The sequence below is a fragment of the Colletotrichum costaricense genome, assembly GCF_030867565.1.
Source record: "Colletotrichum costaricense strain IMI 309622 chromosome Unknown Scaffold_24.1, whole genome shotgun sequence".
NCBI classification, from domain to species: Eukaryota; Fungi; Ascomycota; class Sordariomycetes; order Glomerellales; family Glomerellaceae; genus Colletotrichum; species Colletotrichum costaricense.
In genome coordinates, this window is record NW_026848253.1 from 464948 (window position 1) to 491753 (window position 26806).

The 26806-nt window shown below is 56.0% G+C and overlaps 6 protein-coding genes across 6 annotated transcripts; 5 read left to right on the plus strand and 1 right to left on the minus strand.

The window, feature by feature from the left end:
• Window positions 1-2458: 2458 nt before the first annotated feature.
• Window positions 2459-3636, plus strand: CCOS01_15546 (uncharacterized protein; the record flags this gene model as incomplete). The annotated part of the gene is made up of 5 exons (XM_060463685.1): window positions 2459-2585; window positions 2621-2782; window positions 2865-3020; window positions 3065-3107; window positions 3408-3636. 5 exons carry the CDS (start codon window positions 2459-2461, stop codon window positions 3634-3636), a joined length of 717 nt encoding a protein of 238 aa, XP_060305829.1.
• Window positions 3637-5535: 1899 nt separating this feature from the next.
• CCOS01_15547 (uncharacterized protein) lies at window positions 5536-6508 on the plus strand (the record flags this gene model as incomplete). The annotated part of the gene is made up of 2 exons (XM_060463686.1): window positions 5536-5598; window positions 6437-6508. 2 exons carry the CDS (start codon window positions 5536-5538, stop codon window positions 6506-6508), a joined length of 135 nt encoding a protein of 44 aa, XP_060305830.1.
• Window positions 6509-8137: 1629 nt separating this feature from the next.
• CCOS01_15548 (peptidyl-prolyl cis-trans isomerase fkr-3) lies at window positions 8138-8930 on the plus strand (the record flags this gene model as incomplete). Its single annotated transcript, XM_060463687.1, has 6 exons — window positions 8138-8262; window positions 8337-8401; window positions 8524-8584; window positions 8677-8697; window positions 8792-8833; window positions 8903-8930. The coding sequence occupies 6 exons, from the start codon at window positions 8138-8140 to the stop codon at window positions 8928-8930; spliced, it is 342 nt and encodes a 113-aa protein (XP_060305831.1).
• Window positions 8931-10387: 1457 nt separating this feature from the next.
• On the plus strand, window positions 10388-15919 carry CCOS01_15549 (ubiquitin-activating enzyme E1; the record flags this gene model as incomplete). Its single annotated transcript, XM_060463688.1, has 11 exons — window positions 10388-10393; window positions 10487-10863; window positions 10908-12897; window positions 12943-13676; window positions 14187-14313; window positions 14504-14662; window positions 14767-14854; window positions 14988-15208; window positions 15273-15541; window positions 15599-15623; window positions 15674-15919. The coding sequence occupies 11 exons, from the start codon at window positions 10388-10390 to the stop codon at window positions 15917-15919; spliced, it is 4242 nt and encodes a 1413-aa protein (XP_060305832.1).
• Window positions 15920-16200: 281 nt separating this feature from the next.
• Window positions 16201-21896, minus strand: CCOS01_15550 (chitin synthase; the record flags this gene model as incomplete). The annotated part of the gene is made up of 3 exons (XM_060463689.1): window positions 16201-16232; window positions 16281-21538; window positions 21586-21896. 3 exons carry the CDS (start codon window positions 21894-21896, stop codon window positions 16201-16203), a joined length of 5601 nt encoding a protein of 1866 aa, XP_060305833.1.
• A 2809-nt stretch (window positions 21897-24705) lies between these two features.
• On the plus strand, window positions 24706-25159 carry CCOS01_15551 (uncharacterized protein; the record flags this gene model as incomplete). Its single annotated transcript, XM_060463690.1, has 2 exons — window positions 24706-25047; window positions 25115-25159. Coding segments are annotated over 2 exons (387 nt in total), but the record flags the coding sequence as incomplete, so codon positions are not given.
• Between the last annotated feature and the right edge of the window lie 1647 nt (window positions 25160-26806).

A 26806-nucleotide genomic window follows, 5' to 3' on the forward strand; every position in this document is an offset into this window, starting at 1 on the left:
ACGGCTGAACTCTCGTCCCAGCCCAACAAACGGCTGGAACGCTGCACTTCTGCAGCATTGCGGCGTATAGCCTCTACCAATGGGTTTGTTTAGTCAAGGCGAGGATCCCCATTGTGAGCAAAGCGCGTAGACCCGGGATCTCCCTCCCCCCGAATCTTGCAGACGTGAACGTGTTGTATTATTTTTGGCAAACAGACTGGCCTCTCCGACTTTTAGACTCAAGAGACCGACTTGGACTGTGTTGTTGGACGGTGCCGCATCGTGCGCATCTGTTTCCCTATTTGATAGTACCCTGGACTCGATGTCGTCCAGAATAGTCAAGTGGAAGCCAAACTCTCGACTCTCACCGGAAAACGCTAACATTGACGACGGTGCATTGATGAGTGTTGACCATGTGTTGCCCCTGTCCGCCATCACTGCCGGACGTCCACGGTGGGACGGGTGGGAAAATCTCACGAAATGACATTGCTGTTCTGGTCATGGTCTACCGTCGAGGTCCCTCTGTCATGGCGTGCTCGTCCGTGTGCCTGTTCTAGACTCTGGTGGTTGTTGGTCGGAACGGTCAGCTCTCAGGTCGACGGCCAGGGGAACGAGTCACTAGCCAGTACAAGACTCCAACGTGCGGTACTCCGTACCTGATCACTGGCCAACGCCGGTAGTCCGCACACGATATTCGTACAGCACCAAGCTGGCAAGCAGCAGCCCGGGCACTCATGGTCCGCCTTATTGCAGTGCACACCGTAATGGTCTGGAGAGCACACCATTCCGTAGGAGGGCGGGAAGGCAAGGTGGTGTGGAGAAAACGTAGGCTCACCGTTCCTGTGCTGTGCCGTGCCGTGCTGTGCTGTATGTACCGTACAAAGTCCACCACAGCCGTTGCTGGCAAGCAAACTCGTCAGACGGTGGTTTGTTGCCCGCGTTGCATTGCTTGGAGCTGGCTGCTGGCTGAGCGGCACTGGAAGTTGAGGTGCGGACGATGTGCAAGATGGTGAGCAGCCGCTGCCCGCAGGAAATGGAGAGAGAGAGGGGCTTAGCTTTTTCGGGGCACGGGCTAAAAATGGGCAGAAATGGTTGCCGCCGGGTACGTACCGCGCAGCTTTAGATGATGTGAGGTGGGTCGAAAGTGGGGTAGAGGAGACCCAGGCCCTTGCCCGCCCTCGTCAATATTGAATACTTGCTTTTTGGGTGGTTACTTCTGCAAAGAAGCAAGTCCCTTTTCAAGGTCCTCCCATCGGCCTTGCTGTCAACTTTGGCCCTGTTCGTCCTCTGCCGGGGCTTGTTGCTCCTTCGAGGCCGTGCCAGGTGGGTCGGTGAACAGGGGTAAATCTGACAAGCGAGCGCAGATCATTGGCCAAATCTCGGTGATGCGACGCTACGGGCAATTTTGCGCCGTTCAACCCCTGCAGACCCTTGCCGGGGGAGGTCACTGGGCAAGACTGGGGGGCGCTCCTCCTTCCCAGATTCCTTCTCCAGGCTTTTCCAGGTGGACAGTCACGCAGTGGGCACTTTCTCTGGGCCACTGGCAACTTGCAAAGACTGGGCAGGTGCGTGGTCACTGGTGGGCAACTGCCAATGCGGGCTATTCCCTCCCTGGTCTCACCTTTCCAAGGCGCGTTCCCTTCCGTGGCCTTGCACAAACCTGCACCAATGCATGCACACATCGGCCCTCCAGCTGTCCAACGAGCACAAACACACCAGAGTCAGAGCTCAGAACCACCAACGGCGCAGATCCATCATCCCCCTCCAATTCTTTGCACAAACATGGATCCGTGGGGCTAGCTGACGAGATGGACAGTCCAGACCGAGTCCCGCCGTTGATCGTTGCCCTCGAGAGACCCGAGTATGATTGACGACACTTGGTAACCGTACGCATACTATGTACAGATGTGTCCTGGAAGAACCCCAACCCGGACGAAATGATAATCGGAGGCAATCTGCATTTACAACATCCTCTTGTGGAAATCCCTCGTCAACCTCCGCCCTGCAACGCTCCAACGCTAGCAGCCCACGTCTTGTGACTGCTCTAGGGTTGCAGGTGGTCCCCAGGTCCATGGCAACGCTGGACACACAGACAACTTGACAAGCGACGCTTTCGACCTGTCTCCTTGGCCGGGACTGTACGAATAAAGTCAAGAGTCGTCCAACTTGACAGTATTGCGGGGCGTAGAGATACGTTGCGTTGCTGCCGTTGCAACCCGGCATCACGCCTAAATTGATGTTTATGAGCATAATAGATTGCGCTTGCCGTGCTCGGGAGTTGATGTGCTCAGGCCGCCCGCCACCTGCAGTCAAGAATCAATAATGCTGTACAAAGTAGCCCTCACCAGAGTCACCACTCGCGTAGCGTCCAATACTCCGATTCGCATGGCACCATTCGACAATCTGGACCACTACCATCGTACAGAGAGTAAACTCGACTCTCTCATCGCTCTCGACGTTTCATCAGAGTCGAATGCCAATGATACAACCGCCATACCAGTGCGCCTCGATTGGCATCTCAACGGCGGGTCGACGACACGCGCTTTGTGTTCAGCACGCTTTCAAGTTCCAGCAAGCGGCGGTTGTTGGTCCTCGATCGGGCCATAGGACGAAGCGGTACAAAGCGGATACTCGATCACAGGCCCAATACCCGCTTATTCGAGGTACCGCTCGCCAGCAGGGCTACCGTTGGAGCGTCCTGATCTCGTCCCTTTCCCGTCGGCGCCATCCCTGCTCGACTCCCACCTTCCCCATGCGATAGTGTGGATGGCTGAGAACACGCGCCCAATGGGAGCCGACGCCGGTGTCGTTAGCTTGTCTCGAATGTCCCGTTGATGGACGTGGGCTTGAGCCTTTAATCATAACCGCACCAACGCACGCCACAGACGAGATTTGGAGCTCTAGCGAGACGACGATGCACAACGACCCAGGCTCTGGGAAAATCAATACCATCAACACTGAGTCTCGATTTCGTGCACAAGTCGAAAACCTTCTCGATGCCCATGTCTTCGTACAGATGGCACGAGGGCGCAGCTGCGCAGGGCTGGCGGAAACCTGCTAACTGGGTGTTATTGTCTCAGTACCGGCAAACCGGCCGCCGTCAATATCTCTGCGACTCGTCAAGTGGGGTTGGTCTCCGCCGATCAGCCAGTCACCCAAAGCTTTGATCAGAACGCACTGGGGGGCACACAAGCCCAGCGAATGGTCTCGCCCTTTCTGATCAGCCATCGAGGATCACCCTGCAACGTCCATTGATGGTGTGTTTCTCCACGTGGGTAAAGAGCAAGCAAGAAAAAATCGAAGCTTTTTTGCTGTTTTATCCCTCTCTTTGGTTTTCAGTCTCTGCGGGTTCGCGCACCGGGATACATGCCGGGCCAGTTGGATTGTTTACAGTTACACGCGAGTTGCACACGCGACTCCTTGCTCAGGACCGCAGGAACACTCAGACGTCAGCCTTGGGACAACTTAATCGGCACAAAAGAGCCCCATCATCTGTTCGAGACGGAGTACTGGCTTTCGAAGGGCTTCGATGGCCGTGACACGAATGCTCTATGCGACTCTGTGGAACTCAAGCCCGGGGCTCGGAATCTGGTGCCCAGGCCCATGTTCAGTTCTCGTCCTCCCCCAGTGTCGTCACAGGTGCAGGACAGTGATTGAATCCTGAAGCAATGCCAGGAGAGGAGGGAATGAGGGTCGGTGGAACAGCGCTCCTGAATACACGAGAGATCGAGGCTGTGCAGCACTCGCATGCCTTGTCTCTCTGCTCTTCTGCCACAGCCATGTCCCGTTCCCATTCCTCGCCTATCCGCAAGTTGCCGTCCGGCCCGTCTCGTGTTGTGTCGCGTCACATCGTCGAGCTTCAAGCGGCGGTGTCATCAACGTGCCAGAGTGTCTGTTCCATCGGCACCCGTCACTCTAGAAGCCATTGGACGGGAGCCACAGCAAGCATAGAAATGAAGTCACATCAATTGCTGCTTCACTGGCGGCACGGTATCCGTACGCGGTACGCCTCTGAAGACTGAAGCTGCCGCTCCGGCCCCCGAGTCCCGGTGGCGGTTCCCGCTCCAACGGCATCGACTGTGTCTGCCAACTTCGCGTGCCACCATCGCTAGCGAGCGGACCGGGCTGAGTCAAAATAGCACCAAGACATGCGCTATCGTTGGTGCGTCAGGTACTAAAGGCACGGCGTGAGCGTGGCTCTCGAGCTAACTTGAATAGCTACGTGCCCTCATTCCCAATCTCCAGGGAAAGCTTCCAGTCCAAAAGTGACGAATTTCAGTTCCTGGCGGCTTCCAGGGAGACGCTATGACCACGGCATCAAGAGTTCGAGACCCCTTCGTCACCTCCAGCGTCTCGGCTACCCACGCAACGCTGTGTCTTGCTTCGAAATCGATTCGAAATCGCCTTCTCCTTTGTTTAGTGCGACCTGACGGCTGCTGCCCTCTCCCTCCCTCTACGGATAGGCTCCCGAGGCTTTGCCGCACCTGAGAATGTGGGCTACACACCCTGAAACCCTGGTAACATGCTGGACAGCTGGAAAATCGAATTTGGGACCCATTGCAGCATTTTCCAAGGTGTTTCAAGATGTGCTGGGGAGTGCTTGTCAGTCTCCCTCTGAAAAGTGAAAGGGGGGGTTGTTTACCTGCCGATCATTCTATTGCCTGCAGCTTCATATTACCGACCAATGTCTTCCGTTCCAAGCAGCCAAATCTTCGCTGTATTTGCCATATTATGATCCTCACGGGTGTTTGGCCATGTCTCTGGGGTGTGCGCCGCAGCCGTTCGCAGAATTCACGGGAATCTGATGCAGCCCCAGGTAAGATTGACTTGACATGAGATCAGGACTAACATGACGACCCAGGCATTCTCACGTATCGAGTCTTCGTCTCGTATCTTTCTGCACGTGCTCCCGCCCGCGAAGCACCGCAGAGTCGACTCGCGGGTGATGCTGCACAGGTGTCATGTTTGAGATGTCGGGATGAACTCTGCGGCAGCCTCATCCCCAACACTGGCTAAAAGCCAACACGGCTCTAACTGTGTGTTTCAAAATGACAGCAGAGTACGATGATGGAATGTGATGGGAATGAGGGATTCCGTTGCAGGCTCATCCAGAGGGCTGCTGTGGCACCGGACGCTTCAGCCACGTGTTTCCCTGTCGCCTACGTGCGATGATTTCGTACTCGGCCAGGCCACTGATTTCTTCTGCGACGCTCTGTTCAGCCTGTGGCATCGAGGATTCCAGGGGTAGGGATCTCATCATCTCATAGTGTTCGTTGGGCACTCTACATCTTGCGACGCTCGTGTCAGGTATGGTATGCACTCTGAATTCGAGGCGCCAACGGATGCCATGGCCGATTCGTCAGAGAGCCGGCACCGAGAGGAAGGTGGCATACGCCGGAGCCTCCGGTAGGTGTGGAGATTGACGGAGCGGACGGCAGGTCGGCTCAGACCGTAGTGCCGGTACCTGCCCGGCCGAGTGTCATTTCAAAGACTACCGGAGCCTCATTGCCTTCACGTCGACAAAGAGTCAACGACTGCCATGTGCCAACCGTGACAATGAGAACAGATACGCTTCTGACTGCTCACGGTGCTCTGTCGACGCCCTTTATGGCATTTCAGGTTTGTGGGCAAGCTGTGGTTATTGATGTATTGAGCAGTTCATCAGGATCATGTGACGCGTGACAGAAATACATGTCATTCGTCTCTCGATCATAAAAAAACCCGCTGCATTCGATCATGGTGCACCGGCTTGATGCGAAGAAGGAGCAAACAATGTGCAGATCGGACGGTATTGGGAAGCATGAAGATATATACCTTGTCGGAGCTGCAGCCGCCGTGTCCAGCATCCATTACACGGCTTGCGAAAGCAGTCATTGGCGAGAATTCGCTGCCCTGGAAACTTCATCCGGCTTGCTTTCTGCAATGCATGGACTCTTTCTGTCTTCTCACCTTGACGACTGCTCGGGACCGGGTCTGCAGGAAGTGTTCTGCCGCGAGGCCGTGGAGCAGCTCGGGATCCTGTCAGCCTGGCCCTAAATTGGCGACGATGAATGGCGGGCTCTTCGCAAGCATAACCAGAACGGTATTGCGAAAGCCGCAAAGATGCATATGCATATGGCAGACGGATATGAGCAGTCACATTGTGTGCCCGCCGCCCAAGACCAAAGACCAAAGACCAAGGAGCATTTGCGTCGAGTTTGACGCCTCCACGAGAAAGCCCCAGCCGACGAAATCCACCTCGTCTTTTCTTTTTCTGCCGTTCGTGTCCCGCGACGTGCCTTTTCTCGCGGGATATGATGGAGGTGGTTGGCAGACGCAGTGGGGATCCGCTTCCTGTCATTTTCGACGTCCACCATCATTTTGTGACAGGGCTGGGTGGCGCCGTGGACTCCAACGACCGTATACAAACCGGCCGAGTGGCCGAGAGACATGCTGACGAACAACGTCTTGAGTGCAGTTGGATGCCGACGACGAAATCTCAGGCTGGCTTTGGACGTTGACGAGTGGCGGCGGCGGCGGCAGCGAGTGACACCAGGTTGGTTGGACGAGCGTTGATCTGCGAATAGCACGATGGGATGGAGGGGCAACGCAGGGCCCGGAGGTGAGAACTGGGGCAAGCCGCAAAGCCGCAAAGCCGCAACCCCTCGTTCGCAGGCTCGCTGCAGGACGACGTATTAGCGCTTGGACGCTAGTCTGCCCGAGGGGCAATTCCCGCACGTCGCGATGCAGCCTTTTGACAATGGGGACGACGGGAGGTGGGCTTGACTGAAGCGGAGAAATCGGGGGGAGACGCAAGTTTCGCAATAGCAATACTGCGTAGGCGGCGGCGAGGACGGCGGACGGTGGTGATGATGACCAGTCAGAAGCGATGGAAAGCCGGCTGAACCATGGATCTCAGCGGCGGGATCAGCGCGAGCGGCCGAATCTCGACGGCTAGCTACGTTTGGGGCTTTTCCAGACGTGGGAGAGCCGGATTGACGGTATGTGCTTGGGCGGTGAGATGATGTGACTCGCATCTGAGGTACCTTGCTTGAAGGTGAGCAACACGGATAAGGTTGACGTATCGACGCAAGCCACCGCGTGGGTGAACTGTTGACCTTTGGTATGATTGCCAGGGGTGCGTGGGAGAGTTGCGGTAGCCGTTGCCAACTTTTTGTGTGATTTTCTAATCATTATTTTGAGCATGTAGTGAAAGGTATCCCCAGTGCTGTGTTGCGCTGATACAAACACACAAAGCTTCTTGCAGGTACACGCGCACAAGCATTCAACCAGTCCTTGGCCGGGTACTTTACCTAGGTCAGGAACCTCGGAAAGGTTACGCGCAAGGTGAAGCGAGGACGACCGGGAGTTGTTGGACGCTCGAGGTTAAACTCTGGTGGTTGAGGGTGTTGAGGAACTGTCCGCTGCCGCCCGCGCCTACTGTTCTGACAGGCCGCCCTGACGTAAGGCACAGCCGGCTGTTTGGCGGGGTCGGCAAGGTACCTCTGCTCGCTGGGCGGGGACCTTTGGCTTCGGGATCGCCCATCACGGCGGACTCTGTTTCTTGGTAACGGTACCCAGGCGAGGAGTAGACTTTTCGGCGCGACACAGGCAAAAGGTTACAGCGTTTACAAGTCTCCGCAACCAAGAGCCCGGGTTCGTCATCGGGTCCCTTGGCTGGGGCGGCAAGTACCTTTTTTCCCTTCCATTTGGTTTGAGCACCTCACCGACGCAACCGCAATTCGAGGCGATGCGCGCGAGTCGACCTCCCCCCCGTTCCTCTGCTTGTCGCAATGCCTGGTTCGGTTCGATATCCCCTCGTTTCTCAGTACCGGTAAACCTAGGTAGGATGTAAGGTAGATAGATACATGACATAGATACATTGGGTGGTCCTTGCCTCACCGTAAGGTACCATAAGGTGCTCCTTCCCATCGCAAGGTGACGAAACTATGTAGAGCGCCAGGCTGCATTCTGCCCCCTCCAAACTACTGGACCATTGCCCTCTGCGATTTTACCCCTCCATCCTCTGTCAACCCCACTTGGATTCCCTCTACCTGCTTTTGCTGCCCTTGTCTTTAAAGCAGTAGCTTCCCTCAGCTTCCTTCTCTGCAATTCTTTCCCACCAACATCACCACCACAAACACACAATTCAATCACTTCACAAATCACAACCGACAAAATGGGTGTTACCAAGACGACTCACCAGTCCGGCTCCGGCGCCATCCCCAAGCCCGGCCAGACTGTCACCATTGAGTACACTGGCTTCCTCAAGGATACCTCCCAGCCCGACAACAAGGGCAAGAAGTGAGCAAACAACCCCTCCACCCCGCCCGTCTCTGTTCCCTCGCATGTTATGCTAACGAGTGCTCAATTGCCAGGTTCGACTCCTCGGTCGGCCGCGGCGACTTTGTCACCAGAATTGGTGTCGGCCAGGTCATCAAGGGTATGTCTGCACCGAGACGCTTACCTACGTTCTCCCTCCCTTCCTCTCCTCCTCGGGCTTCTTCGAATACATACACGATGCTGGTGATGCGGAATTGGATGCTTACTGACGCATGAATGCAGGCTGGGATGAGGGTGTCACTCAGATGAACGTCGGCGAGAAGGCTACTCTCGACATCACCAGGTAAGAAACATCTGTCCTACAGTCCTCAGTGGAGGAATGGCTTTGTACAGCGTACGGCAAGACAATGAACTTGGCTAACGTGTGTTTTGCAGTGACTTCGCTTATGGCGAGCGGTAAGCAATACTCACCATCAACGGTGCCCAGGGCCATGCCAGGCATCTGTTGCTACCATGACGACCAATTGATGCTAATTATGTTCCCCAACAGCGGCTTCACCGGCCACATTCCCCCCAACGCCGACCTCATCTTGTAAGTTGACCCGGGAGATGACTGCTGTTTGTCAGCACCAAGGCGTCGTTGGCTAACCACATCCCATAGCGACGTTGAGCTCAAGAAGGTCCAGTAAAGCATCAAAGCTTTACTTCGTTTCGCGCAAGTGGTTAGCTGGAAAGATGATATGGAGTAGGCCCACGCAGCCTATCTTAGAGGGTGGATAGTACAGTTCCCAGAACATGCTCGAGCCCAAATATACTCTCTTCAACTACCGCATAACAACGCTTTTACTGTCAATTAGTGTGAATGTTTCCGCGTGTCTGCCGGATCGCGTGCGCGACAGAGTCTGGACGGTGCCCACGTCACACGGCATGTGGTGCTGGTGATACACGTACTCATGTGATCTTGATCCTGCTACATCGTTAATTCTTTCCAACGAATGCCCTGATGTAACCGTGTATGAGTGCTCGTCAGTAACTATGAAGGAGCGCAGATATAACGTCCATGGACTATGACATGTCTGCGCATGGTGTGCTGTCTAAGTGAAAAGAAGATTTAGAACATGATATGCGCCATTCCACATGCGTATCAGACTCTCCAGTCATAAAAAAAATCAAAATCATGATGGTAGACGTCTTGATTTTCATTTGAGGAGTTCAACGAGTCTGTACGTGTTGGTGGACGTTACATTTGATTTTATTTGCTGTTTAAATCGATATCTTAATTCCTGTCACTAACCAGTGTCAACATCTTTATGTTGCTAGAATCAACCTCCTTGGGCAATATAGTAGTATATTGTAGACACCAATATGACCCTTACGAAGAAACAGCATGAAGAACCTCTGCGCTCAAAGACCTACTCAAACCAAAGAACCAAGCTGGGACTCACGTTCAGGTCGACTTCAAGTGGTGATGGAACTCGGTAGATTCTCGGAGAAACTGGCACACAGTAATTTTCTACCGTGCGCAAAGGAGTCGCCTACCACGATACATGATGGCACACATGCAATTTACTGGAAGAAATGTATACACAGTACAGACGACACTGCCTCACCTTCGCTGAGGCCGTCTTAGGCTGTACCTTATTCCTTACTGCTGAATGCATTGAGGGGCAATGTTTAGAAATCGCCCAGTGGAGCTTCCCTCCACCTCACAGCGCCAGCCAGCCTGCATCGCCCGCCTTACGTGAGGTAACCCAGGCGCACCCCTGCCCCTCGTCGACACCTCCACATCCGGCTCCACGACCACCTTTACATCACCAGAAACGAGGCTGCTCTTTCTTCCTGCACAACCACATCAACTGCAACACGACGCTTCTTGCCTGGTGCATTTATTCCCTTCACCTCTCCCACGAAACGCAGCGACACTCTCTCTGCAACCTTGACGAACGACGAGAGAACCAACCGCGGTTCCACTATACGAACACACGAACACACACGTCTTTGTTTGGTGGGGTTGGAAGCTTCATCGTCCCACCCGCCGCCCGTGTTTCCCTCCACGTCATAGCAAACGACGTTCCGGTCCGGCATCGTCAAGCTGGGGAAGCGCAAACTCTCCAACGGGGAGACACCTGATCCCAATAAGAAAACCATGGCTGTACGTTGCGCTCGCCGTATCGCCGCCGTCTACATACCCCGCATCGTCCATGCATCGTCAACGCATCGCGCCGCTGACTTGGAGACTCCCTAGGATAAGAAGCTACCGGAGGTCGACCTGGTGACCCGCATGCAGGTCGACGACTCCGTTGTCGGAAACACCGAGATCGATGAGTCGCTCTACAGTCGCCAGCTCTATGTGCTGGGCCACGAGGCCATGAAGCGCATGGGCGCTTCCAACATCCTCATTGTCGGTCTCAAGGGCCTGGGTGTCGAGATCGCCAAGAACATTGCCCTTGCCGGCGTCAAGAGCCTCACACTCTACGACCCCGGTCTGGTCGCCCTCGCCGACCTGTCCTCACAGTTCTTCCTGCACCCCGAGGATGTGGGCAAGCCCAGAGACGAGGTCACCGCCCCGAGAGTCGCCGAGTTGAACGCATACACCCCCGTCAAGGTCCACCAGTCGTCAAGGTGAGTTAGGATGCCCTCCCATGAGACTACGCTAACACACATAGCCTGGGCGAGAACCTCTCCCAGTTTGACAAGTACCAGGTCGTCGTCCTGACCAGCCTGCCGCTGAAGCTGCAAGCGCTGATTGGCGACTACTGCCACTCCAAGGGCATCTACGTCGTGGCCGCCGATACGTTTGGTCTTTTCGGTTCGATTTTCTGCGATTTCGGCGCCGACTTCACCGTCATCGACCCGACCGGCGAGGCACCCTTGACCGGCATCATTGCGGGCATCGACGAGGAGGGCCTGGTTTCGGCGCTCGACGAGACCCGCCACGGCCTCGAGGACGGCGACTATGTCACCTTTTCAGAAATCGAGGGCATGGAGAAGCTCAACGGAGGCGAGCCGCGAAAGATCACCGTCAAGGGCCCGTATACCTTTTCCATCGGCGACGTTTCCGGCCTCGGCCAGTATGTCCGCGGCGGCCTGTACCAGCAGGTCAAGATGCCCAAGAAGATCAACTTCAAGAGCTTCTCTGCCGCGCTCAAGGAGCCCGAATTCATGATTTCAGACTTTGCAAAGTTCGACCGCCCCCAGCAGCTTCACCTCGGTTTCCAGGCCCTGCACGCCTTTGTGGAGAGCCAGGGCCGTTTCCCGAACCCCCTGGACGACACGGATGCGACTGTGATTTTGCGCTCCGCCGAGGCGTTTGCCAAGGCAGAGGGCGTCGAGGTGGAGTTTGACGAGAAGCTCCTCAAGGAGCTCAGTTACCAGTCCCTTGGTGACCTGAATGCCATGGCTGCCCTGTTTGGCGGAATCGCGGCGCAGGAGATCCTCAAGGCCGTCTCGGGCAAGTTCCAGCCCATCCAGCAGTGGATGTACTTTGACTCGCTCGAGTCTTTGCCAACCAGCTCCGCTCGCACCGCCGAGCTGTGCAAGCCTCTCGGCACCCGCTACGACGGCCAGATTGTCGTCTTCGGCCGCGAGTACCAGGAGAAGATTGCCAACCTGCGGCAATTCCTCGTTGGTGCCGGCGCCATTGGCTGTGAGATGCTCAAGAACTGGGCCATGATTGGTCTCGGAACCGGTCCCAAGGGCCAGATCACCGTCACCGACATGGACTCTATCGAGAAGAGCAACCTGAACCGTCAGTTCCTGTTCCGCCCCAAGGACGTTGGCAAGATGAAGAGTGACTGCGCTGCCGAGGCTGTGCAGGCGATGAACCCCGACCTGGACGGCCATATTGTGTGCCTCAAGGATCGCGTGAGTCCCGATACGGAGGAGACCTTCAACGAGGAGTTCTGGGGCAACCTCGATGGCGTCACCAACGCGCTGGACAACGTCGAGGCCAGAACGTACGTCGACCGCCGCTGTGTCTTCTTCCGCAAGCCCCTCCTTGAGAGCGGAACGCTCGGAACCAAGGGCAACACCCAAGTCGTCCTCCCCCATCTTACCGAGTCGTACTCCTCATCGCAGGACCCCCCTGAGAAGGAGTTCCCCATGTGCACCGTCAAGAGCTTCCCCAACAAGATTGAGCACACGATTGCGTGGTCCAAGGACCACATGTTTGAGAACCTCTTTGTCACGTCTCCTTCCACGGTCAACCTGTACCTGACGCAGCCCAACTACATTGAGGGCACGCTGAAGCAGGGTGGTAGCGCCAAGCTGACGCTCGAGACGCTCCGCGACTACCTCACAACGGACCGCCCGCGGACCTTTGAGGACTGCGTTGCGTGGGCGCGCATTCTCTTTGAGAAGGAGTTCAACAACAAGATCCAGCAGCTTCTGCACAACTTCCCCAAGGACTCGACGACGTCGACCGGTACCCCTTTCTGGTCTGGCCCCAAGCGCGCGCCCGAGCCGCTCAAGTTTGACACCAACAACCCGACACACTTTGCGTTTGTCGTGGCGGCCGCCAACCTGCACGCCTTCAACTACAACATCAAGTCGCCTGGCACCTCCAAGGACATTTACCTGCGCGAGCTCGACAACATTATCGTACCCGAGTTCTCACCCGCCGAGGGTGTCAAGATTCAGGCCAACGACAGCGATCCTGTGAGTTTATAGTCTATGTAAACATGCAAATACTGACAGACCTAGGACCCCAACGCCGACGCGGGCAGCTCCTTTGACGACAACGACGAGCTGCAGAAGCTCATCAGCAGCCTCCCTTCGCCTAACGAGCTTGCCGGTTTCCAACTGCAGCCTGTGGACTTTGAAAAGGACGACGACTCGAACCACCACATTGACTTCATCACGGCCTGCAGTAACCTGCGCGCGGCCAACTACAAGATTGAGCAGGCTGACCGCCACAAGACCAAGTTCATTGCCGGCAAGATCATCCCGGCGATTGCGACGACAACGGCGCTCGTTACGGGCTTGGTGATTCTGGAGTTGTACAAGGTCATTGATGGCAAGGACGACATTGAGCAGTACAAGAACGGTTTCATCAACCTGGCGCTGCCGTTTTTCGGCTTCAGCGAGCCCATTGCCAGCCCCAAGGTGGAGTTCAAGGGCCCCAACGGCATTGTCAAGTTGGACAAGATCTGGGACCGCTTCGAGGTCAACGACATCACACTCAAGGAGCTGTTGGAGCACTTTGAGAAGCAGGGCCTCACCATCTCCATGCTCAGCTCCGGCGTCAGCTTGTTGTACGCCAGCTTCTTCCCTCCGGCCAAGCTTAAGGACCGCCAGAACCTGAAGCTGAGCCAGCTCGTTGAGACGGTGTCCAAAAAGCCCGTGCCGGCTCACCAGAAGGAGGTCATTTTCGAGATGGTGGCCGAGGACGTGGACGGCGAGGACGTTGAGGTTCCCTACATCAAGATGAAGATGGCGTAAGTGGGGCCGTGTGCAATTGATGATATCTGCCAGAACTGGCGAGGCTAGAAGCGCAGGGTTTTAGAATGGCCAGAAACTGTGGTCAGCCAAATAGGCAATAGGATCACGGAATAGAGCTCTTCACTGTTACTATGCGCGTACTATGTGTGTTGGTGGTTTTCCTAAATCGAGGGCGTTACTAAGCCCGCAGCCGCTAACGCAGACATTTGTAAGCACCCCTGTCGCTGGCGGCTCAGCGTGGGGAAGCGCTGGGTTTACGTCACCATTAGCAATTGCTTAGAATCGTCAAGCTGCCTTAGCGTAGCCGCGGGGTCTGCGAGTCAACTGTGTAAAGGTAAGCTGCAGCTGTAGATTTGAAGTGTTTATGAGAGCAGTGAGCGACAAATCAACTCGTTCGATCCACTGCTTTGGAAAGTGAACCCTGGGCCTAAGTGGACTGCCCGCGCGGTTGATTGTAGTTTGGGCTGTTGGCTTTGTCGACCTTATCTAGACTATCGGCGTATAAGAGGCTCATCCGCCCACCCCGCACCTTCAGTCATAGTGCTCGTCAACGACAGAGCACTTCATGAACACTGGTACCCCTGCACTCACTCGTCTCACGAGATCTCTCACGTCGACGACACGGAGAACGTTGTACTTGCATAACCACCAACCCGCCCGCGCATTCTCATCCGTCCCGCGTTTTGGTCAAGAAAGTGACGCGTCTGTAAAGTTTCCCACAAGCGCTGTACGGAATCAACCAAGCAAAATGGTGTGTACCCACAGGCTCTGGTGACGATGAAGACAAAAGGAAAACAGACTGAAGAGACTGACGACACAACAGGCCGGCAAAGTCACAGACTGGGTGAAGCCCAACGACAAGTCGGGCGAGTTCAAGCGTCAGCAGAGCTCGTTCCGCAACTTCATCTCGCGCGAGGAGGGGGCCAAGTTTGCGCCTGAGAAGGGGCGATATCATCTCTACGTCAGCTATGCGTGTCCTTGGGTGAGTTGTTTCTGTTTCTCACTCATTTCTCTCACTCATCGAGAGTGTTGATGAGAATGAGAGAAAGAGGGGAAAAAGGATGGGTTCGTCTGACGCGTGAATAGGCTTGCCGGACGTTGATCACACGCCAGCTTAAGGGTCTCGAGGACTTTATTAGCTATTCTGTTGTTCATTGGCATCTTGGCGAGAAGGGTAGGTCACCTTTTTGTTTTCCCTCTCCTTACTCAGCACGCATCCCATCTCGATGATCTCTCGCGCTTATTGGGCTGGAACACCCAACAAAAGAAAACCCCCCTTACTTCAGAAAATAAGACTAACAAAACAGGCTGGCGGTTCGTGACAAGCGACGAAAAGGACGTCCCCGGAGCCCACGTCGTGCCCGACCCCGTCCCGGGCCACGAGTCCTACACTCACCTCCGCGACCTCTACTTCGAGTCGGAGCCGGGCTACGAGGGCCGCTTCACGGTGCCCGTCCTCTACGACACCAAGCTCAAGACGATTGTCAGCAACGAGAGCAGCGAGATCATCCGCATGCTCTACACGGAGGTGTGTCATGACCCGTTCACCATGAACTATGATGACCCCTGAGCACCACAACTAACACACCCAGTTCGACGACCTCCTCGACGAACAATACCGCAACGTCAACCCCTACCCCGAGTCCCTCCGCGCGCAAATCGACGAGGCAAACGAGTGGACGTACGACAAGATCAACAACGGCGTCTACAAGTCCGGCTTCGCCACCACGCAGGAGGCCTACGAGCGCAACGTCGTCGCCCTGTTCGAGGCGCTCGACAAAACGGAGGCGCACCTAAAGAGCACGGCGGCCGAGGGGCCGTATTACTTTGGCAAGGAGATTACCGAGGCCGACATCAGGCTGTGAGTGAACGTCTCTGTACATCAGTCTTGATGTTTTTGCTAACGTGATAACGACAGCTACGTAACCATCATCCGCTTTGATGTAAGCCTCACCCCCCCCAACGCAACCATGATCTGGTGCTAACAAAACAGCCCGTCTACGTGCAGCACTTCAAGTGCAACATCCGCGACATCCGCTCCGGGTACCCCCTCATCCACAAATGGATGCGCAACCTGTACTGGAACGTGCCGGCCTTCAAGGACACGACCCAGTTCGAGCACATCAAGTGGCACTACACAAAGAGCCACACCCAGATCAACCCCTTCTCCATCAGCCCCGTCGGCCCTCTGCCGCACATTCTGCCCCTGGACGAGGAGGTGCCGGCCGCTAGCAAGTAGTTCACACAATACAGATCAAATACAAACTGTCTTCGATAATGAGGTTATATATACTCTGACGCGAATGCTAAAACTCCAGTCATCCGCCATGCGGTGTCCCAAACCAAATAACAACATCTGTCTGCCCGGGCGACTTGATCCAGTATTATGCTAAATTCCATTTTATATTTCAAACATGCTCCTCCCGGGCCCCCGTCAAACTAAATGAGATCCGTCGACGCAAAGTCGGCCTTTTTGGTGTCCCCAATCCAGAAATGATGCATTAAATTAGTATAAATTGATCACAATTGGCCAGACAACAGCGCCTCGGTTGCTATGAAGAGTTAGCACGTGCTTTACATATCACAGACAAAAGACATACCACTGTTGATGTATTGGCGCTTGGCATCGAGGGGAACGCCGAAGCGGCGCTCCAGCTCCTGCTTGATACCCTTCTTCGTGACGGTCATGAGGTCGGCCGTCCGCAGGATCTCGCGGATCTCGGCCAGGAGGGCATCGTCGCTGGGCAGGCCCACCATGTCCTCGGGGGAGAAGAACTGGGAGCCGCCAAACTGGCTGTTGCGGTTGCCGCCGGCGTCCGAGGCAGCGAGCGACATGCGCGAGTGGTTGCGCTGCTCGTAGCCCATGCCGGGGGCCCTCGGGGGTGCGTATCCGCCGGCAATGGAGCCGGGACGGCTGTGGTAGCCGTACTCGGAGACGGGGACCTGGCCCTTTGTAGCGTAGCTGTAGCCAGAGACCTCGGAGCGGGCGTCCTCGCGGACCGTCTGGGCGTCCCAGAGTTCGGCCTGGTACTCCTCCCACTTCTTCTTGGGGATGACGGAGGGGTCGAACTTGCCCTCGTCGGAAATGACAATCTTCTTGCCCGACTCGCCGGCAATGACACGCGTGTTACCCCAGTTGAAGTCGTCCATGTGCCAGAAGGCGTACAGGGGCAGGGCGAAACTGAAGACGGGAATGGCCAGGATGTACAGAATCATCCAGCCAATCATCTCCCACTTGCGGCGAACAATAAAGATGATGGCCTGCAGACCGTAAATGGCACCAAGCATGATGAAAGCCGTGACCGGCACCACGCTGGGGTTCAGGGCGACCGTGACGATCAGGTAGATGATGTAGGCGACGACGACGGGCTGGACGACGGTGGACAGCAAGTCGATGAAAACGATGAAACGCATAGAGAAACAGCAGAAACCGCAAAGCTGGGACATGGGGATGAGCTCCATGAGGTTGTGGACGGTCGAGTTAATCCAGCGACGTCTCTGCGAGAGGAAGACGGACCAGGAGTCGGGCGCAATGGTGTAGGCGTGGGCGCGGTTAGTGTACTTTGTCTTGTACGAGTTGTGGAACTTGAGCAGCAGCGTCGTCAGGTATCGATCCTCACCGAGATGGAGCAGGTTCTTCATGTGCAGCGTGTCGACACGGATGGTTGAGTAGGCTTCGACGACTTCGCGACTGACAAACAGGGGCTTGCCGCTCTCGGAGGCGCGGATGCGGTACATGGAGAAACAACCGGGCAAACAGGTGACACTGCCAAATAGACTCTCAAAGGCCTTTGTCAAGTTGTGAGAAATCCAGTATTCGTAGACCTGAATCATGGTGACGAACGAGGCCTTTGCGTTGGTCAGCGCCGTCTCACCGCACACGGCGATCAGGCGGGTGTCGTTGAGGAAGGCGGCGACCATGCGGGTGGCGGAATCGGGTGCGACGACGGTATCGGCATCGATCTGGAACATGAACTCGTAGAACGTCGGGTTGACACCGATGATGTTGCGGATTTGGTGGTACATTTCAAGCTCGAGAGGGCTCATGGGCAGGTTGTAGTGGACGCGGTTGAGGAAACGCATAATGACCATCTGGGAATCACGCTTGCCACGGTTACCGGGGCGGGACACCTCGGACGGCTTGCCAATCTTGACGACAACCATGAACGGCACAATGTGGCCCTGGACTTCGTACAGACCCGAGTAGATCTTGCCCATGTTGTGCTGCTTCTGACCTTCACCGAGAGACTCGAAGCTGAGGGGCTCGGGGTCGACGGTATCGGAAACACCCAGAATGTCGAGCACGATGCGCGGCGTCGGCTTGTCGTTACCCTGACCAATAATCATACCGTCGCAGATAACGACAAGGAGCTTGCGCTTATCATCGTAGTGCATTCTGGCAACGGAATCAATGGCACGACGAAGAGCCTCCTCGTCTTCCGTGTAGGCGGGAATCTGGCACATGACAAACTTGTCGAGGTTCTCTGGCACGTTCTTTCCACCGAATTGGAGCGCGGCCAAGAACTTGAATCCGAGAATGGCACAGAGGATGATGGAGATGGCCAGGACGAGATACTCGGCAAACTGGCAGCGGACCGAGTTACGCGTGTCAACGTCGCCGACGTAAAACAGGTTGTCGAGACACGTCTTCATGCGCTTCTTGGCAGCGGTGTCGAGGGACAGCTTCTCCCAGAGGTCCGTGAGGTCGGTTCCCGACTTGCCCTGGAACAACTGCACGACGGCGTCGTCCATGAAACTTGTGAGGGAGGAATCGTCGGGAACGGACTCGCCCGCCTTGGCTTGCATCTTGAGACCACCGTTCATGTACTGGGTGAGGTCGTACACGCGGCCGCCCATGTAGGCAATGTTCTGCTGCTTGTTGGCGAGCGTCTTGATATACTGGGGCGAGTAGCCGACGGTGCCCTTCTTGTAGTTGGACTTGAGCATAATCATCTGCTCATAGTACCAATCGGGACGGCTGTCATTGGTGAAGTAACGGAAGTCGTGGTACTTGAAGTTGAGGTCGGTCGACGTGAGCTGCGCGGACCCCGTGAGATTGGTGTTGCGGTAGTCCAGAGTGACGTGAGGGTCGACGGAGCCGTCCTTGCCCTGGCACAGAGCGTTGACCTGGACGGGGAACAGAGTGCTGATATCCTTGCCAGCGTAGTTCTTGAGCTGCTTGTTGGTGACGTACGGCGGGTAGTGGCGAGGAGCGTAGGCACCCAGGTCAATGACCACGCCGCGGATGGCGACGTAGGCCGAGTTGTCGTCCTGGCCGTCGTTGGAGGAGAGTTCCTCGGCACTATAGACGTGTTGGGTGGGGCAGATGAGCTTGGGGAATACGACGATGAAGAAGGCGGCAAAGAGACAGAAGAGCCAGATGAGCAGGTTGATGGCGAACTTTTCTCTCCACGCCACGCGAATGTCCTTGCGGGGCATGCGGCCCATCTTGCGGATGGCAATGTCCGGCACGAACCAGGTCATGAGGTAGACCATGAATACCCACCGCTTACGGCTGGCGCTGTCCTTGAACTCTTCAACCTCCTCGAGGTTCTTCTCGTTGCCGCGCTCGGCCATCTGCTCGCGCGTGTCGAGGTTCTTGAACATGTCACCGCCGCCAAACGCGGATACGCCAGCTTCCGAACGGGCATCGGAGCCGTCCTGGCCGCCAAAGTAGCCGTTCTTGCCCTTCTCGCCGTACAGCAGAGGCGTGCCTCCGGCAGAGAGTAGGCGCTCCTTGGAGGCGGCAAAGGGGGTGTCTTGGGGAGTCAGGCCGTCGCCGTTGTCGGATGGTAGGGCATAGCGGCCAGTGGCCGAGGCGCCATCCGACAGCTGGGCGACCTCCATCCAGCATCGCTCACTGAGGAAGACACCGGTCGATCCGATGCGGACCTCATTGGCGGGCCAGTGCCTGTCTTCGACGACGAGCTCGACACGCTCCCTCTCGGTGCCGACGAGGATGGTGTCCGAGTCGGCAAGGCCGAGGAACTCACCAAAGGGGAGGAACAAACTAAAGTCTGCCGAACGCAGGCGCTGGCTGATCTCGGCAATACCAAACGTCTGCACCTGGGTGCGGACGCATTTGCTGTCAAATTGATTGGCAATGCGTCGGTCGTTGGGCTTCAGGCAGAAGACAAAGTACGAGTTGCTGCTAGGGTCGGCAACAGACTTGGTGACGTTGTCCAAGGACGCGAGGAATTGGCCAGAGGCGCCCTGCTCCGAGGCCTGCAGCTTGTTGCCGCCCGACTGCGAGTTGCCCTCGCTGAGTCTGTCTAGCTCGTCCTGGGCGGCCTCGTCCTGCTGCTGCTGGTACTGCTGGATGCGGCGCTGGTTGCGAGCGGTCCTGGTGGTCTTGCGGGACATGACACTGGGCGCTCTCGTAGGCTTGGAGCTGATGGTGGCCTGCATGACCGTCGACCTCTCCTTGGGGTGGGTGACGGTCTTGAGGGCCTCCTGGCCAAAGAGGCGGGCGACGAACTCGCTCTTGGTGGAGTTGATCATGTTGAGCAGATCACCGGAAATGACCTCGCCGTTCTCTTCGATGATGTCCTTGACGGGGTAGTCGACCTCGCCGGCAAAGTGCTTGACGGTGAAGAGGGCATTCGTGTTCTCGGTGTAAAAGTTGCTGCCGGGCAGTCTGGTGTTGGCGGAGCCGGGGGTGATGGCCGGGTTCTTGCCCTCGAAGCGCTTGCGCAGACTCTCGAGGAACTGCACGTCGGTGCGGTTCCTGCGCGTCTGGTCGTCGAGGATGCTGAGCAAGCCGTTTCCAGGCTTGAGCAGACCCCTGACGGCGTCCGAGTTGTCAAAGTAGCTCGTGGCCGCGACGCTGACCTCCTCGTTCTCCAGCATGTCTGCCTTGCGGTCGAAGAAGTTTTGCAGGGTGAGGTTGTAGAGGGCCTCGCAGGCGGCGTTGTTGAGCAGCTGGTCGAGCGCCGAGTGAGTGGACGCTTGCTGGGCGAAGCCGGGGAAGTCGATAATGGAAATGGTGTTGGCAACGCTGTCCTCGGGCGCGCAGAGTCTCTGGTTGATGGACTCAACAATGTAGGCCACCAAGAGCGAGTAAAGAGTGCGGGCGAGCTCGTTGGCGTGCGAGCGGGCGCCGGCGGGGTCCAGCATGACGGTGACTCTCTCCTTGTGGATCATCTTGGTCTTGTACGAGAGGGTGGTCTGCAGGTCCTGGGAGCTGACGCCCAAGAAGGCGGCGACAATGGTGAGGACATCCTTGTTCTTGACGGCAGTGACGGTTTGGGCACCCTCGTGGGAGAAACCGCCGCTGTCGTCACCTTGGGCTTGCGTGTCGGACGTCGTCTCGAACTCGAGCTGGCCAATGTGCAGAATCGTGGCCAGAACCTGGCAGATCTCGGCAATCTCGCTGCGAGGGAACTCGAGCTTCTTGAGGGCGTTCTTGAAAACCTGGAACCCTTCGGTGTCGTTGATACCGACCTTGAGCTGGGTGGGGTGACCCAGGTACTTCCACCTCTTTTGAGCAACGCCGGCCGGCGTCTCGAAGCCAAGATGGGCCTTCTCGGCCGCGCTGGTGCCGGCCATCAGGTAGTACAAAACATGAAAGTTACGCTCTCCCGTCGGGATATCCGTGATACGGCTACGCTCGAGTCTGTGGTCGAGGAGCTTGGCACCAATCAGGACCGGGTTGGTCGTGGTAGCCGTGTCATACTGCAGCTCGTAGAACAAACCGGCCTTGGAGGCTGTGGGAGTAGTGGCGGTCTTGGTCGTCGTCAAGGTATCAAAGACGTAGGCGGCCAGAGAGACCTTGGTCGACAGAGGGGTGGAGGACTTGCCGAGGAACGCGGTCAGGAGGTGGGATCGAATGGTTGATTTTCCGGAGCCGGATTCACCCCTATTCACGTTAGCCATGACCTTTGATATTGTCAGAATGTCACATACAAAAAGACGACGGATTGGTTCTCCGATCTGTGACCCAATCTGATCCATGCCCGGTCCGCAATGTCCTCGGCGCCGCCCATGGCGCTTCCCTCCTTGCCGCCATCAGGGCCCTTTGAGGAGGACGTGTAGGTGTTGAGAGAAATGAGGGCGTGAGACGAGAGGCGAGCGGTCGGCAGCGACACATGGAAACGACTGGCCAAGTGTGCCGTTAACTGCGTGTCTGATTGTGAATGTGCGGGTAGCGAGGGTAGAGAAGGTTGAGTGTGAGCGCCTCCGCCGCTCCCACCGATAGGAGGCAGGTTCATCGCCATGTTGGGCACGACGACGCCAACGTCGATGGACTCGAGATACGCGTAGTGTAGTCAATGGCGGGGCTTTTCGAACGAGAGACTTTGGTCAAAGGGGGTTCGATGTTCGTCGTGTAGAAGAGTCTTGAGATGTTGATTAACGGTCAAAGAGCTCAGATTAGTCGTGATAGTAGTAGGTAAACAGGGAGATTGGCCGAAACCCAAACGAAAGGAGATGTACAAATTGCCAGACTAGGAAACGAGTGTGCACGGAGAAGTGAGGAAGAGGAATCGAGGATTCGGAAACGGCAGCGACTTGGGATGGCGAGGCTGAAGGTGGGAAAAGCTCGAGGCACAAAACGAACGAAGTAGTCGCTGGTAAAGTGCTGGCAAAGGTCAAGGACGTCCCGATTTTTCGTGGTCTCTCGCCGTCGACGGTCTCCCTCACTCTCTCTTCTCTACACAGTACACAGTATGGTAAGGGAGCGTAACCGGGGGGAGGGGGGTGGGCAACGGCAACGGGCACCAGGAAAGGGGATTGTTTTCTTTGGGTACCAAAAGTGCTGCTCTCACGCGAATAGTGATCCGGCGGGCGACACGAACACGAGACGCACGACTCGTCCATACGAACTCTGTGCCACAGCACCACCCACACACTGTGGGCTGTTGAGAAGCCCGAAGAGTCGACATCAGCTGCCTGAAGCATTGCCTCCCGTCTGTATGGACAGCTGTGGCCTCGAGGGGTGTCGCCGGCGAAGACGAAATTGACAGACCCCTCCCCCCTGCTCGAATTTCTTCTCGATTTTTCCCCCTTCCTTTTTTCCCTGATCTCGGTTCTCATCGCGGAAGCCACATTACACTGTATCCCCCTGTACCCGTCATTTCCTCCGCGGGACTTCTATATTCCTTGCGTTCCCCTGTATTTTCAGCGGTCCTGTGCGGGGTCTCTTGAGCTTGTTCGACATGGAGCACGTTCTGTGCAATGATGCTTGTTGTGTTGCGCGAGGGCGACGATACTCGGTATGACACCAGGCTGCAAACGTGTCTATATACTGCGCAGTCAGATCATTAGGAGACGAGAATTCAGGAGACCGATCATCATCAGGGTAATAACCGCGCTCCAAGGGTTGGTCCAAAGGCTGCAAGTGGTCTCCGCATATTCTCATAAACCTTGAAGACGCGACTTGGCAGCCTGGCTGTGACAACATTGAGCGGGCTTCGGTACCAGGGGCGAGTGCCAGTGGTTCTGCTGAGAATGCAGAGCTGGCACTGGCCAGGGTCCGTCCAGCATGAAGAATGCACGCGTCTCGCATCACGATGTGTATTTCGCTTCTCTCCTAGTTCCGAGTTGATGCCAAGAGCATAATAACAGCCCTCTACTTCATCCCCAACGGGTAGCATTGAATCGTAGAAGCAGACGCGAAAAGTGTGGTCGAAACAACAGATCAAGGTCCGCTCTGCCGGAAGTCTGTTCAACAATCCCTAAACCTTGTGGTGGCTGTTAGCGGACGGATTGGTGCGGTGGCGCCCCAACATTGTGCTTCTCCGCGAATACCGGTGCCTTGGGCAGCCATCTTGAACAGTACACAGCTGCTGTGCTACGGATCCGTTGACGGGGGACCTGCTGGCACCGGGGCGCCATGAGGGATCGTCTCACACTCAACGGCGCCATGTTATTCACTGCCACTTGGACGTTGGCGCTGGCCGACGGTTTCCAGCGCGCCGCTAGACTCTCGTCCTCCCGATGGGCGTAGCAAACGGAGGGCGCGGACTGGGTGCTGCATCCATGTCAGCCGATGGGAGCGCTGATATAACACAAAAAGGACAAGCAGACCAAAGACGCTGAGGCCGTTGCGTTCCAGCGGCCAGTGCCTGAAGATCGGCTTCCCTTCAGATCCTGTGATGGCTCAAGGGAGAGCCAACGGGTCGACTCCGCGCGGGCGAGATTGGTTGATCGGACCGGTGCGTGGAGAGAAATGTTGTCATCAATGATGCTGTTGACCCGGCGTCTCGAGGAATGCAGCGTGTAATTGCGTCTCATCCCTATTCTGGGACAATGTGGTTCGGGTCTCGCAGAATTCTTTGTTTACACGGCTGTGGCTGAGGGACCATCGACAGCACTTTAGAATGTAGTGCAAGCCGTTTGAGTTTGGATATCGAGCATGATGCATGATTGATGAGCAGGATTTTGCGGTTCATCCATGATGTTAGGATGGCAGGCGGCAGACGGTCCAAGCCGCGCATGTGCCTGTGGTCCGGGGCGGCAGACGTGGAGGAGGCGGGCTGATTACCTCGAATTGTCGACGTCTCAATTAGAGAAGAGAATTGTGGACGTGTGGATGGGACGGGAGGTACTTCCGAGAGGTACATGTACGTACAGTGCGAACACTGCACATCAATTGTGCCGCTGCGTTCCCCGGGGTGTCGGTGCTTACGGATCCGAGGGAACGTACCTGCTCATCGACGACCTCATCATCCTGTTGCAACTTACAACTTACTGACAATTGTAGTCTCAACACTCCCGGAGGCTGGACATGCAGGGCGAGACACTCCATGAAGAACCAGTGAGCCGCCAGAGAAAATTCAGCAAGGAAAGAAAAGAAAAAGGGGGCACCGATGCAGATTGCAGAAGCATGGGGATCAAACCATTGGATCTGAAAGCAGCCGGCGAGTTCCCATCGGCCGCTAAAAGGTCCAAAAAAAGACCTGCAGCACATGATAATGGGGTTCATGGTTCCTTGCGGGCATAGCGTGTGTCCATAAATCAAGGTAAAGCAGAAAACCCTGTGTTTGGCGGGAACATAAAAATTGCACACTCACACGCTCCATAGAGGAAAAAACAACTATTCGGCGCTCGAGGGCACAGCCTCACGCCGAGACTCCATCATGCCAGTCATTCAAACCAACCACCAACCACTCCGCTCCATTCAGCCAAGCCAAATCCGACCCTCTCCTCTCCGCTGACCAATGGCTCAGTTTCCATGATCATGCTGTCAGCAACAGACACGAAGGTCGCGGGTCACACTCGAGTCTTGCTGCTCTCGCACCCGCCATCGCGGCTCCGCTCGAGGTGGCCCTGTCAGCGGCAATTGGCGATAACAACAAAGATGCTCTCACTGCTCAGTGCCTCAATACGAACAACACCAAAATGCACCGCCCTCCATCTATCCTCTGTGTACGAAGTAGATGCACAGCTCCATTAGTCTGCCGCGAGAGTTGCTGCACCCGCCACCACATTGCAGGCAAAATCGGACGCTTACGACGTCGTGCTCAAAGCTTATGCATGATCACAACACAATTCCATCACGGTCGCCATGACCGAGTCAATAGATGCACCTGCGTGGATCCGATAGAGTATTGCCGGCACCAGCAACATCTCTCAGGGGAGCACAATACTACTACACAGCAGGCTCTACGCTGCAGCACGCCGTGATGCCATTGCTAGCATCAACTTTTGGATGAAATCCTGCTTGGCCTTGCAGACGCTTGGAAAACACCCGCTCTCGCGTCGGCATGCACTTCCTCTCTCAGCAGTGAGCAACAGTGGCATCTTATGCACCAAATGGCAAACGGTGCGATCGGATGGGTGGGCCGACTCTCGTCTCCATGGGCTCGTATTTGTTCCAAGAAAAGGACTGCCCGCGGCCAGATCTACAGTCATTGCCAGGCTAGCCGGGGCTTTCGTTGGCCACCACAGGATGCGCGACTGACGACTGTGGACTCGTGGAGACGGGCTCTTGGGGGCCTTTCTAGCTGGATCCTGATCACCGGGGGTGGTTGGCACTTGGATCCACGTCGTTTTCCTTTGGGTTCGAATCTGGTTTTGGCCGTGTTGCACCTCTGTCTCTGTTCAAGTATCGATGGAGCCAAGCCTCGTCCTGGTGTTCCATGCTGACGAGCTTCCTAGATCTCACTTGAGCATCAGCCATCAGGCCAGCTCCAGCCTCATAGTCAGCGTCCGTCGTGAAGCAGTCCTCGAGGAGCTGAAGCGTGCTTAGGAACGATATTCTTACAGTGCGAAGCAGCCCTGAGCCTCCAGCCGAACGGTCTGCTCCAGGTATTCCACCGTGGTGCAAGGTACATGCGGTCGGGCTAAGTTTAGGGACCCGAGCTTGACGGCAACGTCGCCAGGGTTCCCCTTCTGATGGCAAAAATTTGGCCGGGGGCCTCTGGACTGAGACTATGCGTCTTTGGTCCGTCTCGCCCGCCCCAGTTCAGGGGTCAACACAAGGAAGCCCAGAGGAAAGGACAAGAGAGGGAGGAACAATGCACACACACGTTCGAATCCATACTGTATTTTTGGACCTGGCCATGGAAGCTACAGAGGCTGGTGGTGTGTTGATGATCCCTCGACCCAGGTATCTATTCCTACTGTGTTCGTGAGACCGGTACTTCGGGCAGTACGAAAAGAAGCATCTTCTATCCATCGTTACGAGACCCACGCTCCAGGTCTTCCGCCTTGTCTGAGCTGTGTGTCTGCCGTCTGTGCCTGTTAGCTACGTTACCTATTAGCGGACGCTCGTTTGCCAGACACTCCGGGACCTGTGTAGAGAGAAAATAGGTCATTCTCTGTCTCTGAGTGTCTCCCCCCCTTTCACTCGCCGCTTTCTTCTTACTCGACACTCGATTTTGAAAGTGTCCGAGAGACTATTCAGCCCTTCTTCCTCTCAAACCTCTTTCCTATACAGACGCCTCACTCGTTTTGGTGGTCTGCCTACTCTATCGCTAATTTGTTACACATCCTCTTCCTTTTAATTTTGCCTTTGCTTGTTGATCGCCATATTTGCGTTTTGCAAGAGAGGAGAAAGAAAGGGAGAGAATCCAGCTGCAGCCTCATCACACACACCACCAACCCGCGTTGCTCAGTCGACAAATCGTGCAGGAAATACGCCTCTTTTTGCTACCTACAACCTTAATCATCACACCCTTCTAGA